This window comes from Cygnus atratus, chromosome 33 (assembly GCF_013377495.2).
Source record: "Cygnus atratus isolate AKBS03 ecotype Queensland, Australia chromosome 33, CAtr_DNAZoo_HiC_assembly, whole genome shotgun sequence".
NCBI classification, from domain to species: domain Eukaryota; kingdom Metazoa; phylum Chordata; class Aves; order Anseriformes; family Anatidae; genus Cygnus; species Cygnus atratus.
This window is the reverse complement of record NC_066394.1, coordinates 238,745-253,781: the sequence shown is the minus strand read 5'-3', so window position 1 is coordinate 253,781 and position 15,037 is coordinate 238,745. Positions and strand designations below refer to the sequence as shown.

Below are 15,037 nucleotides of genomic sequence, written 5' to 3'. Positions count from 1 at the left end.
TAAAAAAACATATTTGATGGGAGTAGAAAATAAAACTTACCAATCTCAGCTGTGAGTTCCCCTTAGAACAGAGAAACAAATGGGGATGCATGTTAAAGGACTGCAGTTTGATTGAGTTTGTTCTCCTTGAGCCTATGAATTTGGCATTCATATTACCACGTAGGGTCAAGCGTAGACCCTTCAGAGGATGGGACCGTGTGTGTCACCCGTTATGTGGATATATGTGGCATCCTAAGTACTCATGCAGGGTTCATTAATCAAGAAATTATCTTATCAGACTATTTGATAAAGATAACAAAGCAACACTTACCTATTTCTTCATTTTGTCCCCCACAAGAAGAAAAAAAAAAGAGAAAAGAAGGGAAATTTAGAGTATTTTTCACCACTTCTGCAAATTTTGTATCATTCTTACATAGCTTAAGGGGACAAAATCTTTTTACTGACCCAGAAGTATGCTATTTATTACAGGAACTTCCAATTAGCTTTCATTTTAATACCTCTATATTCCTACATTTTCCAAAGTCTAGACAAAAAATACGCACAAATTTCAAATTGCTGTTAATAGAACTGCCCAAAACATGTCTTTGAAAGAATATGACTTGCTGAGCATTGCAGGAAGTATTCCCAAGGACAGAGAAAAGTATTTATTGTAGTAAAAAAGTATGTATTGTAAATGTATTGTAAAAGTATGCACTATAAAAAATTTGTTTTATTCCAAAGCTTGACTGACACCATTTGAAGGGCACTATTATTTTTAAATCGAAGGAGGACACTTACCATTTTCTGTGTCACATTCCTCTAAGAATAATAGAGAAATAAACACGGGTTAATCCTAAGAGCTCTCCGCCTCCAACATGCTTCAGTGAGCAAGCAAGAGACCAAAGAGGGGATTAGGGAATGCTGCTGGACTGCAGCTTGTCTCCCTCCCAAGAAAGACGCCAAGAACTTAAGGAGAAGGGACCAAAGCTATGTGTCTTGTCTCTGGCTGGGTATCAGCACAAATTTAAGACCTGAAGGACTTTTGCTGTCTTTCTCAGCCCAAAAGCTACACAAAGGAACTTTTTTTTTCCATCTTCAGTAGCAGCAAAAGCAAACCAAAGCACTTACCGAGTTCTGTGTCGCTTTCTTCTAAACGAATTAAAAAAGCACAAATACACGTGTTGGTCATTGCTCATGCTACAGCTGTAGAAACAAACACGTGCATTCAAACTTAGCTGCGTGCAAGGAAGATAAACGACTTACCAAATTCTTCTGTTAACTTCCCTTAAAATAGAGGAAGTAATGTTAGTTCAAGCCTTTAGCACCCATCTCTTACCAGCAGGGGACAGGAAAAAAAAGACACTTACTGATTTTTGCATCCCGTTCTTCTAAAAGAGAGACAGAGAAAGAATTCAGCCCTAAGTTTTTCCTGTGTGTGTGCTACAAAAATCATCATTAAAACCAATTCTGTACTTTTTTTCCCCCCTATTGATGACAGTATTCCAAAAATTACACTGTGTATGAATCTATCTGATGTGGTCTTTGTCCACATGTGTCTAGAATATGAGACAGTATAAATAAGCCACCCACCCAGGGAAGAAAGGATGTGTGTACCAGTATGGGATATGAATATCAATGTAGGATATGTACAGCAATGAGAAGGGACTTGTGTTGATGGAAGAAAGAAAGATGACTTACCAAGATCTGCATTCCTTTTCCCTTAAAAAGAAGAGAAAAAAGAAAAAAATGGTAAGTGTTTTTGGCTTTTTTTTTTTTAAACACTGGATACACCAGCAGTGGTTTTCTAGCTTAAAAGCATCACTCTGGAGGTACAAGTTAATATTATTCTATTGACTGAGACATGGAGATCGACTCACGACTCATTGGCAGTGTAGAATAAAATCAAACCAGTGAAATTATCTCAGGGAAACATCAAAAAGCAGCCCAAATACAATTTCACACGCCATACCTGACTCCATCATCACGTTCGCCTCCCAACTGGAACAACCTCCAAGTGCCCACAGCTTGGTCTACCTGGTGGGACGAGAGGAAACAGCATTAAAATATCACATCCAGGGAAAACCAGACCTTCACAGTGACACACCACACGTTGCTGGTGCCTGGAATATTTTTACCTATATAAATAAACATGATAAGGAAGAAATATATGGGACCACAGAAGCTTTTTCCTGTTTTTCCTTTGTCATTCGAGATGTTCTTTGGTCTACGTCTGGATGAATGGTGAAATTCTGGATGAACTGGTCTACGTCTATCTAAAAAGACTCTGCTACAGGTGTGATGAACTATTCTGCATCAAAATGTGTCACCCCACTGATCACGAAAAGGATCCAGCTCTTAGATATCTGGCCTTAATTGTCTACAGGATCATGACCTTAGTCCCCTTCTGTCTTGTAAATTATTTAATCATAGCATTTATCACCATGAGAAGCAGCCCCATACGTGGAGGATGTGGTGCCACCATCTGTTTTGGCCAAGAGAGCACCGCTTATTTTATTTTGAGCTGGATCAGCTCGCTACCCAGTGCCTGCTTTACACAAATTCAGACTTTTCTGCATCGGCCAACTCAAAACTGTTGTAACACCACACCCTTACATGAGGAAAGGAGGGCATTTTTCAGACTAAATGGACTAAAGGGTACATCTGCTGAAAAGGAAAAATAAAGCTGAATATTTATTAAGAGCTTCCCTTCTCTGCTCTGATTCTTCCCACTGTATTCGTGGCGATTTCCAGTATTCGTGATGATTTCCAGTTCATGCTAGTGCTTTGCATCAGCTTTTCTTAAGTCAAAAAGTAAATAAATTAAAAAAAGGATGGATTTGAGCACCACGGGAGATGGGCTGGCACAGATCTGGGATCTCCTCTCATCCCTGGTCCCTCCTGCATTCAGTGTCTTTGCTTGTTCCTCATCAATACACCAGGGAGGGCAAATTCATTTTTTTTCCCCCTAAATCACCCAAACTGCACAGGGAAGTCGTTATAATTTCATCCCTAAGTTCACAACCTTGTCAAGGCCCTGAAAACACTACGCCTTCCTATCTGCTACAGCTGATGCAGCTGAGCTGCAGCGGTGAAAAAACAAAAAGCACCAGGGGAAAAAACCAGAATTCTCTGTGGGAAAAGGCATCAATCATTTTGGAAAGGAAACTATGGATTGCTTCTTGTTTGATGTGTTAATTTGAATAATTTTCATAAACTGTAGGTCCTGTTGGGGGCTGAGTCAGATAAACTCTGTTATGAGGACCTAAATTTGTACAGAAGTAGATAGAGAGAGCAAGGAAAACGTCCCCAATTATTTCTGTATTATACTGTCATAAAAGAAAATAATAATTAAAGAAAACAATTTACTCTCTTAATCCTTTGCCTTTTTTTCCAGTATTGTCAGATTTTGGTACAGGATTATAAAAGATCAGGTTGTACTAAGCTTCTTCCAGCTACTGTGAACGGATCACGTTTCTTCTGCATCCCCCCAGCATTTCCTAAAAGAACCCACACCGCCAGACGGGCATCCAGGAACAGGATTTTGCCTCCCCAAATTTTGCCTTCCTCCGTCTTTCAAGAGCTCGTGGAAAGAAAGAAAAAAAGGCTTACCAGGACCTGCAGCTGGTTTCCTGTAAGTTAACCAAGCTGGGGCTGTTTTGCTCACGGGGCCGTGATGGTGGGGGCTGTCCCTGCTGGAGATTTTTGGCAAGTCCAAGTTCGTCCTAGGACCGTGGTGCCCTGGGAAAAAGGTATCCAGATTTGCTGGAAGGACCGACAGGGGCACGACAGCTGTGCTGGCAGCGGGAGGACGTTCCCAGCACCTAATTTTAGCTGACTTTAATGCCGAGGTTGGAAGGAGGGCTGAGGTCTCGGGGATCCCTATATAGCCATCGCAGGAACGGGTTTCTCCAGAAGGGGAATAGAAATTGAGGTCTGCCCTGGTCATTTCGGGCCAACCTCCAGTGTCTGCCACAGGTTGTTTAGCAAACACAAGAGGCTTGGATGTCCCGGAGCATCTCAGGTGCTGTGTTCAGAGATCTTCCCTCTCCGAAATGGGCTGGCACCAATTGCTGGTTTGCGCTGCCCCAAAATACAGAGAGGTGTGAAATCAGCTTGGGTCTTCTTCCCTTCCATCACTGCCGCTCGCTGGGACCAAGCAACAGCAGACAGGAGGGGGCATCTCCTCTCGTGGCCAGGATTTCTCATCACTTGGGGCTATTTAAGAGAAAAAAATCACAAATTTATCTAGCTTAGCCCCTCTGCACATATCTTACCTAGCTCCAAAAACCCACAGCTCCCCCATTTGTGCAATAATGAGACAGATTTGAAGCTGAAAAGGATTTTTCTACATAGTTCTGCAACAAGTTTCCCTTAAATCAGACAAATAAGCATCCAAGTGCAAACCACTCCCACAGAGAGATCTCTAAAAGACTCATTTCTGTGCTTTTTGCTGGCTAACTCCAAGTTAAAGCAGCGTGAAGTTGTAAAAGACGTCTAAAATTGCTGATCTCACCCTGAATTAGTCATTGTACATTTCTTTTTTTTTTTTTTTTTTACAGTCAACAGCGAGAAAATAGATTTTTTTATGGTTCTGTTCATCTGGTCTCTCTCTGAGTCAGTTGCCTAAACTCTCAGTACAGTCAATGGAGAGAAATGAGACAAATGGGCTGAGCCGAAGTGTTGGAGCCGAAAAAAAGAAAGAAACCAAACATCAAAAACCCTCACTTGGAGAAGTAGATGCCAGTTCTTGAATGCTAAGGGCTAGGACACAGCGTCTTTTTTGGGAGCTCTGTCGGTGAGACACACAAACTTGCACATTCCTACGCCTCAAAATTAAGGAGTTGAGGACGTGTGAGCAAAAGAGGAAAATCAGAGGGGATTTGGCGACCTCCAGCCCCAGGATGGGTGATGGGTTGATGGAGAGGGGGTGTGCTGTGATGCTGAAAAGGGAATTATAGGAGTAACAATGGGAGCTTTATAGGGGCTTTATTTATTATAGGGGCTTTATTTATTATAGGGGCTCTCCTCCCTTGGAGGAAAGGGGTTTCACTCGATGGGCAGCATGGATTTCAAGCTGTGAAAATGTCCCACATGGGAGAGGGTGAGGGTTAAGGTTAAAGTTGAGGATGAGGGACCTGGCATCAAACCCCGGTGGCTAAACCCTCTGGATTTGCAACAGGGAAAAAAACAACGCCACGGGGTGAAGAAACAGAAGGTGCCTGTCTGGGGGAAACCTGATCGAGGGAAAAGGGGATCACGGCGAGCAGCGTGGAGGAGATGCCATTTCCACGAAGGCTTCCTGACAGCAGAGCTATGGCATGCAGAGGAGACAAAATAAGAGGCATGCACCCCGGGCTGTGCCAAGAGAGAGAAACCTTGCAGCATGACGTCGGGGCATGGGCACGATGGCGAAGCCAGGAATGCCCGGAGCACCTCAAAGACTTTTCGGAGAAGAGGTTGCTGGCCATTTGCTGCTCCTAAAATTGCTCGGCGGCTTGGAAAAGCAAACCTTCCAAACGCAATCCATGCAGTGCAAGTGGAAAACCCCGGGAGAGATGTCTCAGGCTTGAAAAGCTGAAGCACATTCAACCTTTGCCATTTGAGGTCTCTGAATTGCTCCACTTCAGAATGTCTGGACTGAAATTTAAGATGCCAGACTCAAAGGACTACGATAAATAAAAGTTATTTATCTTATCTCGGGGACTACCAGAGCAGATTATTTAAACTGAGATCTGTTTGTGCTTGCTGAGCCATGCCTGTTTTCTGGGCAATTTTCTTACACGTCTGGATTTTAAATCATGCTGGAACTTAAAATTGCTTTATTCCTGGCTCTGTATGTCTAGGAGGCTGTGGCTAAAGAGCGCAGAAAATCTAAACCTGGATGGGTTGAGAAAGACTGAATCCTTTCCTGCTGTAGGGATTCATCTTGGGAGCGTATGAATGCATGAATATATTCGTGCAAGTGCATGAATACAGTCAAATGGGGAATAATAAGTCTCATATTAAATGATAAAATGAAATTTAAAAAACTACCAAGTTTGGAAAAAGAAGGAAACTATCTGCTAACAAGGATGGACAGAAAAAGGTCAGTGAGCCAGAATCGGGGTGAAATCCAGAAGGATGTCAAAAATTCAGAGCTGAGAACAGGGCAGCCGAGTTGAAAAGCTCGGGTTACGTGAAATGAAGCTCAGGGAGGTTAAAAACATCCCAATCAGCCTGCTCCTTGAAACAGTCACCGAGCAAACGGGTCCGATTACAGCCGCCAAAAGAAGCGGTGTGGGAGGGCTGGGGATGATGCAGCCCGAGCTGTATCCTCTCAAGAGGAGCAGGAGAAGTTATTAGTTCAAGAAAATGATGGAGAAACTCGTGTTCAGTAAAGGAGAGGCCTCGGAGGGAGCAGGAGGGCTGGGGAAGGAAGACTGGTTGTCAAACCTCATGTTGGGGGTTTCCAGTGTGAATGTCAATCTGGTGCTGGGAGGAAAATCCAGTGAGAAAAGCGGATTAAACTTGGACTAAGAAAATTTTGAGGGTGGGAAACTTTTTTTTTTCAGGCGAGATGGCCAAGGAAGATGCAGGGAGGTGAGGATATCATATTTAGATGTATTTTCCCCTTCCTTCATCCCTCTCTCTTGGTGCTGGAGGGGTGATGGCAAAGTCTCTCTTACCTTTCTCCAAAGGAAGCAGACTGTTCACAGGAGATCTTCCTCCTGGGGGTCTTGATTCCATTTTGGGGGAAAAAGAGGTTTTCACCTCCATGTTGGGAAGACAGCAGGGGCTCAACAGCTCTCCCAGCTTGATGCTTGTGTTCCCAGATGCTGATGGAAGAAGCTGTCAGCAAAGCACATGATGTTTTGTAAAGCCTTTCCCCATCCCAGCACCTGAATCCAAAGGGATGGAGCTTTTAGAAGGTCCTGGGGGGCCCAAGGACAGACAAGGAACAGCCCCCAGATATAGAAGGGAATGGGGATTAGGCTGCAATCCCCGCTCTCCTCTGTCCCGGCATACCTTAGATAAGGCAAAAGATTCAAAAATAAAGGTTAAATAAATGCAAAGGGGTTAAATAAGTGCAGGGGGCTCTGCCACCCACACCCCTGAAATGGCAGAGGGAGCGGCAGGGCTGTGGCTGCGCAGGATGCGAGATCCAAACTAGAAGCAGATCCCAGGACAGGTTTTTTTTTTTCCCCTCCTTCCAGCCTTGGATTGCACACAAAGGAGACAGAGAGCATTTGCTGTGCAAAGCCCAAGTAAAAAGCCACTCCTGCCCCATCCCTTTCTGAATCATCCCTAGCTTGGGAGGGTCCGGTGCTAGCTAAGAGCCACTTCATCCCAACCCCAACACGAAAGGTTTTTGCTGCCCAGAGGGCAGAAGCCTTGCAGAGGTTGCAATTCCGGAGATTAATCACCTCGGTGACTCTCCAGGGTTTAATTAATATTGCCCCAGCAGTGCTGACAGGCAGCAAGCATTGCTTTCTCTTTTCCAAGCACAGCCTAGGCAGCACGGAGGGCTTCTCATCCAGCCACCTCTTTCTCAAATTAACCCTTCTCCTCTGAATTTTGGGGCCACCAGCACCCACGGGAGCAAATTACAGGCATACCACGCAGGGAAACGAAGACACCATGACCCCATCTGGGGAAGGGACTGTGGGTCTCCCGAAGCCAGACGTGGCATTATTCCCCGCTCACACCCAACCTCCCAAACCTCGTTAACGCTGGCACACGTTCTTGATGACAAGGACGCTCCAACACTGGAGGCTCTCGCCCAGTTTTGCTCTTTCCTGGCTTAAGGTTTCCCTTTTCCACAGCTGCTGAGGTGGGAAGTGGAGGAGAAATCTGGGTCCTAACTCCAGGGTGGTCAGGAAAGGAAAAAAGTCCTTACAGGGCGAGAGGTCCACCTCACTTCCCCATACACAAGAGTTCTTTGCATCTATATTCAGCACCAAAAATAGCTGTTTTTAGGGGGTATTTCCAGGCCCGCAGGACGTTTCCTCAGCTCTTATTACAAAAATCAGCCCTAGAGCACCCGTAGCTTCTGCTTGTAGGGGAAGAAAACCTCTTCCAGAAGCTCCCTCTGTTTGGCTGAAGTTCTCCCTACGCTTCCCAACCTTGGGGAAGAGGGACTAAAGCCTGAGACCAGAAAATAAAAGACTGAAGCGGGTTTTGATGACTTGAAGGAGGATAAAACTATCTGAGACACTTGGATTGTGTGATTCCACCTGGATGAAGCTGGAAGTATCTTGTCCCACTGTCTTGTTTAGCGCTGGTGGGTCTCTCTTCCCAAGAATCGTTCATAATTAACCCAGTAGTTGGTAAAAAGACCCGTAGGCATTGGGAAGTCCAGGATGCACCTGGGGATGGGAGCAGTAATGGGGAAAATAAACTCACAGCATGAGACAGGTGGCAAATTCCCTGCAGATATATGGAAATAATGCTTATAAGGCCCAGCAAAAAGCCACCCCAAGAAGCTGTCACAGCCAGGGCTGGAGAAGCGAGGCGAGTCTTCCTCTTTTACTTCAAAACAGTAAGGGTGTTCAGAGAGCCAGATCCATATGTCTTGTCTGGGGAAAAGTAAAAAATAAAATCATTGAAAAGACACACAAAGTTGCTTTGTGCCACCCAGTTTTTGTCTGTGGTTTTGTGTCACTATTATGTATCTAAAAGATCCCCTAAATCCCATCACCAAGCCCCCAAGGCCTTCCCTATCCCCCACAGCCTCCAAACCCCATTACCAAGCCCCCAAACCCCTCCCTGTCCCCCACAGTCCCTGAACCCCATCACTGAGCCCCCAAAGCCTTCCCTGTCCCCCAAAACCCCCAAACCCCATCAATAAGCCCCCAAACCCAACCACCAAGCCCCCAAACCCCTCTCTGTCCCCCACAGCCCCCAAACCCCACCACCAAACCCCCAAGGCCTTCCCTGTCCCCCCCAACCCCCCAACCCCAGTCCCAACCCCCCAAAAGGCTTCTCTATCCTCTACATCTCACCGTCCCACAGGCAACCCCTCAGGGCCCTCACTATCCCCCATAAACCCTCAAAGCCCTCCTTACATCCCCTAATATCAAACCCTAACCCCTTTCCGTACACTGCCATATTTGTCTCGCGTCCCTATGGGCGCCGCCATGTTGCCCGGCAGCCCCGGGCGCGCCGCCATGTTGCCCCATTTGCCGTACAGACCGGGCTCTACTTCCGCTTCCGCCGGAAATCGCCTCCCTCTTTCTCTCCCCGCGCTGGCGGCTGCTGAGGGAGGCCGGACGGGACCGGGCCGGGGACTCCGCCGAATCCGCCGCCATCCTCCCCCCCAGCCGCCGCCATGACGGAGCAGATGACTTTGCGCGGTACCCTGAAGGGCCATAACGGCTGGGTGACGCAGATCGCCACCACCCCGCAGTTCCCGGACATGATTCTCTCCGCCTCGCGGGGTGAGGGCCGCGCCCGATGGGGGGGGGGGGGGGGGGCGGGAAGGGGGGATGGGGTGGGATGGGGGGAGGACCGTGAGCGTGAGGGGGGTAGGTGGGGGAGCAGGGAGGGGAGATGCTAAGAAAAAACACCCTGGTGGAACTTGAGGCCGTTCCTTCAGGTCCTGTCAGTGGTTATCCGCGAGAAGAGGCCCACCCCCAGCTCCCCCCAGCTCCCTTTCAGGTTGTAGGGAGCCCTAAGGTCTCCCCTGAGCCTCCTCCAGACCAAACAACCCCAGTTCCCTCAGGTGCCCCTCACAGGACTTGTGTCCCAGGCCCTTCGCCAGCTTCGTAGCCCTTCTCTGGACGCTTCCCAGGGCCTCGATGTCCTTCTTGTAGTGAGGGGCCCAACACCGAACGCAGTACTCGAGGTGCGGCCTCACCAGGGGACGATCAGCTCCCTGCTCCTGCTGGCCGTGCTATTCCTGACACAAGGCAGGATGCCGTTGGCCTTCTTGGCCGCCTGGGCACGCTGCCAGCTCACGTTCAGGCGGGCATCGCACCCCCAGATCCTTTTCCTCTGCACAGCTTTCGAGCCAGTTTGCCCCGAGCCTGTAGCATTGCGTGGGGCTGTTGTGCCCCAAGCGCAGGACCCGGCCCTGAGCCTTGTTGAACCTCATCCCGTTGTCCTCTGCTCGTTAACCCGTCGTGTCCAGGTCCCTCTGCAGGGCCTTCCTACCCCCCAGCAGACCACCACTTCCCCCAACTTGGTGTCCAGAAATCATCTGGTAGAGGAAAAGCCCTGCAGTGGAGAAAAAACGAGCTAGGTGCAGAGTGGTCTGTGCTCCCCAGGGTGCCCCCTGTCTTACTTTTCTCTCCATTCCCCCCCCTGCAGACAAAACCATCATCATGTGGAAGCTGACCCGCGATGAGACCAACTACGGGATCCCGCAGCGAGCCCTGCGCGGCCACTCGCACTTCGTCAGCGACGTGGTCATCTCCTCCGACGGGCAGTTTGCGCTCTCGGGCTCCTGGGACGGCACCCTGCGGCTCTGGGACCTCACCACGTGAGTTTTGGGGACGGGCTGAGAGCGCTTCGGGTCAAATTTGGCCACCCAGCTTTTGTTTGGGCGCTGGGGGGGGGATGATGAGGGGCACCTTGAAAGCGGGATGATGTGCTTTCGGTTTGGAAGATGAATCCCGACGGCGAGGAGCGCAGAGATCTGGAACAAAGCTTGGAATTCGGGCGTTCAGCTGCTTTTCCTCGGCTCCCTCTCCCAATGATTACACCTGACACAAAGTCTGCCGATCCTCCGGGGTCTGAGGACACGTCCTGCAATTATGATGGGAGAGGAGCGGTGGGAGCAGCACGGGGGGGGGTCTCAGGCCCTTCCTTCACTCTGATTTGGGGAGAGCAGACAGCTCGGGAAGCAGGAGCACCAGGGCCAACCAGAGAACCGCTTTTGCTGTTTTCTTCTCTCTGACAGCTGCCTACAGAAGAGTTGCTTGGCTTCCCCCCAGCCTCCGAAGCTTTTTAGGGCCGGGACTTGCAGAGCTGGGCGTGCCCGGAGGCTGAATTTTATTTCCCCGATCACATCCCGGCTCTTCCAACCCCGTATCAATCCTCGGCAGCCAGTACGGTGCCTCTCAAGCTCTTGTTTTAAGGAGAAAGGGGAGATTTCCTGCTGCTGTAGGCTTTGCGAGGGTTGATTAGGTTAAGTTCGGGGTTGCCATCCTGACCTCTGGTCTTCCCGCAGAGGCACCACCACCCGCCGCTTCGTGGGCCACACCAAGGACGTGCTGAGCGTGGCCTTCTCGTCCGACAACCGCCAGATCGTTTCGGGCTCCAGGGACAAGACCATCAAGCTCTGGAACACCTTGGGCGTCTGCAAGTACACGGTGCAGGTGAGCAGGGGAAAAGGAGGAGCGAAATCGGGCTCCCCACCACGAGGAGGAACCTCCCAGGACCTGTTTTGGGGTCCGACCACCCGGGTTTCTCCCCTCGATCGGTGATCCAGGTCTCCCAGCCCTGTCCTAACGATTCGAAGCGACCCGATGTCTGCCGAGCTCCCTTTTTTTTGGGGGGGGGGGGGCTGAGGACAAGTCCTGCAATCATGAAGGGGCTCGGGAGGGCTCGGGGGGGCCGCAGAGCGACGGGACGTGGCAGGTCTGATCTTACAGCGCCACGCGGACCCGGGTGGGGGGACCCGGCCCCGTTTCCTCGCCGTGAACCCGGCGTCGTTGCTCTTCCCCAGGACGAGAGCCACTCGGAGTGGGTGTCGTGCGTGCGCTTCTCCCCGAACAGCAGCAACCCCATCATCGTCTCCTGCGGCTGGGACAAGCTGGTGAAGGTAAATTGAGGGGATCGGCTTCCCCCGGGGGCGGGCACGCGTTTGTTGGGGTCCTTGTAAACTCGGGGGATGGATCTGAGCAGCCGGATCGGGGGGGGTTTTATTTATTTATTTATTTATTTTTCCCCCTCCGCCGTATTTTTGCTTCCCTTCCGACCTCGCCGTCACGTTTGTCCCCACGCAGGTTTGGAACTTGGCTAACTGCAAGCTGAAGACGAACCACATCGGGCACACGGGCTACCTGAACACGGTCACGGTCTCCCCCGACGGCTCCCTCTGCGCCTCGGGCGGCAAGGTACGAGTCTCGGGGCGGGGAGGCTGAGGCCGGGAGGCTCAATTCTAGCGTCCTAGCAGCAGCCCAGCTCGCTGCTGGGGCTCTTGCCGTGCTCTTCCACGTCTCCGTCGCAATTTGAGGGGGTTAAGAGTGGCCCAGAGGTGTCCCGAATTGATGCTGCTCGCAGCGGGCGTCTTGGTGAGGAGGGAAAACCCCAGCAAAGGCGCTCGCCCAGGCTCTGGGAGCTCCTTCAGCTCTTGTATTTCAGCCCTTGGTGGCGTTTTCTTTGAATTCCCATCAGTCCTTTAACCCTTCCACGCCCGAACTGCCTTGCAGCAGCGCTCCCTGCCTTAACCACGGTGAAAAAACCATCACAAAACCGCTCCCCAGTGGTGAAAAACCAGCTCTGGCTCCCACCAGCTGCTCACCAGCGGGGCTTTTCCTTCTGGTCCCGCGGCAGAAGCACCAGCGCAGCATTCCCTGCCCTCATCTGCTGCCTCCTGGGCACGGGGCTGAGCTGTGACGAAACGATCGATCGCTCCCCGAGCGCATCTCGGTGCGGAAAACCAGAGGCTGTTCCTGAGCTGCTCCTCCAGGAAGACCCTGAACGGATAAATTCAGAGCCAGCTTGTAGGGCTTTTTCTTTCTCCCCCCCCCCAAGATGTTTCGGGGGAGCTTTGATCCCTCTCTGGGTGGGAACTGGGGTTTTGGGGGTGCCTCTTCCCGCTGCGGCGGGGCAAATCCACGAGGTGACGAGTCGTGGGGCTCGCCCTGATCCCCTTTGCTGCCCCGCAGGACGGCCAGGCCATGCTGTGGGACCTGAACGAGGGCAAACACCTCTACACGCTGGACGGAGGCGACATCATCAACGCCCTGTGCTTCAGCCCCAACCGCTACTGGCTCTGCGCTGCCACCGGCCCCAGCATCAAGATTTGGGTACGTGGCAGCTTGATTTTCATCCCCCCCCCACCCACGTCCTGATCCGTGTGGGATTCCCCCCCCCAAAAAAAAACCTTATTTCTGTCCGACTTGGGGTTTTGCCGGCTTTGGAGCCGCCTTCGTGGTCCAGATCGTTGCCCTGCCTCACAGATCTCAAAACGCGGAGCTCTGCCGGAGCGGTGGCTCCACCGGGACGGGTCAGCCAGCAGCGGCTGGTGGCCCTGTCCCCGTCCCCTGCTCAAGGAGGGTGGCACGGGGCCGTGGGGGAAAGCCACCAGCGCGCTGTGATGAAACTTGAATGCCATCTGACCTCATCCCTGCGGAAACCCAGAGGCTGTTTCTGAGCATTTCGGTGTCGGAGGGGTTGGGCTTGGCCACTGGGGTCTCCCTACAAGCCTCCCCGGTTCCCTCACGCTGTTTTTTTTTTTTTCCCTCTCGTCCTGCGCAGGATCTGGAAGGGAAAATCATCGTGGACGAGCTGAAGCAGGAGGTGATCAGCACCAGCAGCAAAGCTGAGCCGCCCCAGTGCACTTCGCTGGCCTGGTCCGCAGACGGGCAGGTAAAAACAACCCTTCCCTGCTCCCTGCCCAGCCTCTCTTCCTGCTTTCTTCCCCATTCGTGGGCAAGGAAAGGGGGAAGGAGGATTTTTGGGATCCCCTCCGCTCCTAAATCAAGGCACAGATGATACCACGAAAGCATCTTGAGCCCCTTCTCTCTGCCAGCAGGGGCAAAAGTTGGCTTCCTCCCGCACCCCTAACCTCAGAGCTTTCCTCTTTTGCCCTCTCCCCAGGGCCCAGGGCCGATTTTGGCCCTCTGAGGACCGTAACCCCCTTGAGTTCACGTCCTGAGGACTCATTTTGCTGCCTTCCCCTGCCCTGACTCCTCTCTTTCTCTCCCTTTCCCTCCGCAGACCCTGTTTGCTGGCTACACAGACAACCTCGTCCGGGTGTGGCAAGTCACCATCGGGACCAGATGAGGACGTGCTCGTGAGAAGCCGTAGATTTTGTGTACAAAACTCAATAAAAAGAGCGCTCGGTCGAGCTCCTGGCCACCTCCCGTCCGCTGTCCTGGGCTTGCGGGCCACCAGAAGTTGCGTCCACGCCTTCAGGGTTGGGGACACGCTTTTTCTTCTCCCAGGCGTGCAAGAAAGGGGCTCAGATTATCTCCCTGAGCCCCCTCTGTAGCTGACAGCCCGATGTCAACGCAGTGTCACGGTGAAGGACCCGCAGACTGGGGAAATAAAAACCCCCGTCGCCAAGAAAACCCCCAAAATAAGAGCCTTAACCACACGGAGGTCACCGCAGCGCGTAGGAGCTGCCCCGCAGGGGGCTGCTGGAGGAACAGGAGGTGGTTGAACACCAGCTTTCACCCAGCAGCCTCCGTGCCAGCCGAGCCCTTTCGCAAGCAGCCATTTCCTACAGATTTTTAAGGTTTTCCTCCCCGTGCTTTGGGGGCAGGAGGGATTTTTGTCCCTTAGGGCCACCAGACGTGGCCCACGGAGGTCGACGGGCACGGATGGCGGCAGCACGCCGCCTCCACGTGACCGGCCCTCGATGCGGATAAAAAGAAAGGAGCTGGCTGCTTCGGGAAGGGATCCGACCGATCCAATTAGCAGGGATTAGGTTAAGCTTAACGAGGCAGGATTTCAATCTTACCGGCGGGCTCTTGTGCAATTCAGCAGGGGGTAGCAGCAGGCACAGACAGAACCTGGCCCCCGATTCCTCTGCCAGGCTTTTCCAGCAGGTTCTCAATAAGCTAGGCTCGGGTTTACAACCTTATTCTTTATTATTATTTCTCGACCTTTCAAAAAACTAAATCTCCATTTAATTCTCATTTTAGCCAAAAATATTTTGAACTAGCTCTGTAATGCCAACAGAAAAAAAAAATAATAATAATAATACCAATCCACCAACGAAAAGAAGTAAAACACAACAGGTGCGGTAAGAGTCTCTCGAGGGGGGACAGGATTCAGCTGGAAAGTCGACGACAGCCGAGAAAAGGGAAGAGAAAATAAATATTTTCCCACCTCGGAGAGCTCTCAAGCTGCAAGGGGAAACGAGAGGCTGGTTCCCACCACCGGGGCCTGGAGCGTGCACCGAAAG

At 51.1% G+C, this 15,037-nt stretch overlaps 2 protein-coding genes and 1 long non-coding RNA gene across 6 annotated transcripts in view; 1 reads left to right on the top strand and 2 right to left on the bottom strand.

The window, feature by feature from the left end:
* Positions 1–15,037, bottom strand: part of LOC118260317 (zinc finger protein OZF-like) — a 177,032-nt gene that overhangs the window by 29,175 nt on the left and 132,820 nt on the right. The gene's annotated exons all lie outside the window — the stretch shown is intronic.
* Positions 1,114–9,158, bottom strand: LOC126913622 (uncharacterized). Of its 4 annotated transcripts, none has more exons than XR_007709195.1 (9): positions 9,059–9,158; positions 8,362–8,534; positions 6,645–6,807; positions 3,589–4,194; positions 1,949–2,013; positions 1,678–1,698; positions 1,347–1,367; positions 1,243–1,263; positions 1,114–1,128 (listed from the first exon to the last, which is right to left on the bottom strand). It is a non-coding gene; the product is annotated as an uncharacterized LOC126913622 (long non-coding RNA). The 4 variants fall into 4 exon arrangements; XR_007709198.1 differs by having other exon boundaries at positions 1,118–1,128; positions 1,347–1,364; XR_007709196.1 differs by lacking the exons at positions 1,114–1,128; positions 1,243–1,263 and adding an exon at positions 1,131–1,182.
* Positions 9,152–13,975, top strand: RACK1 (receptor for activated C kinase 1). The gene is made up of 8 exons (XM_035570479.2): positions 9,152–9,395; positions 10,267–10,438; positions 11,129–11,276; positions 11,627–11,722; positions 11,907–12,017; positions 12,792–12,932; positions 13,384–13,494; positions 13,846–13,975. The coding sequence occupies exons 1-8, from the start codon at positions 9,287–9,289 to the stop codon at positions 13,909–13,911; spliced, it is 954 nt and encodes a 317-aa protein (XP_035426372.1). The 5' UTR covers positions 9,152–9,286; the 3' UTR covers positions 13,912–13,975.

Excerpts from the sequence above, each read along its gene's own strand:
- RACK1 (XM_035570479.2), top strand. The coding sequence starts at position 9,287 with ATGACGGAGCAGATGACTTTGCGCGGTACCCTGAAGGGCCATAACGGC. Across the intron at positions 11,277-11,626 it reads TCTGCAAGTACACGGTGCAG|GACGAGAGCCACTCGGAGTG; the intron begins GTGAGCAGGGGA and ends GCTCTTCCCCAG. Across the intron at positions 12,018-12,791 it reads TCTGCGCCTCGGGCGGCAAG|GACGGCCAGGCCATGCTGTG; the intron begins GTACGAGTCTCG and ends GCTGCCCCGCAG.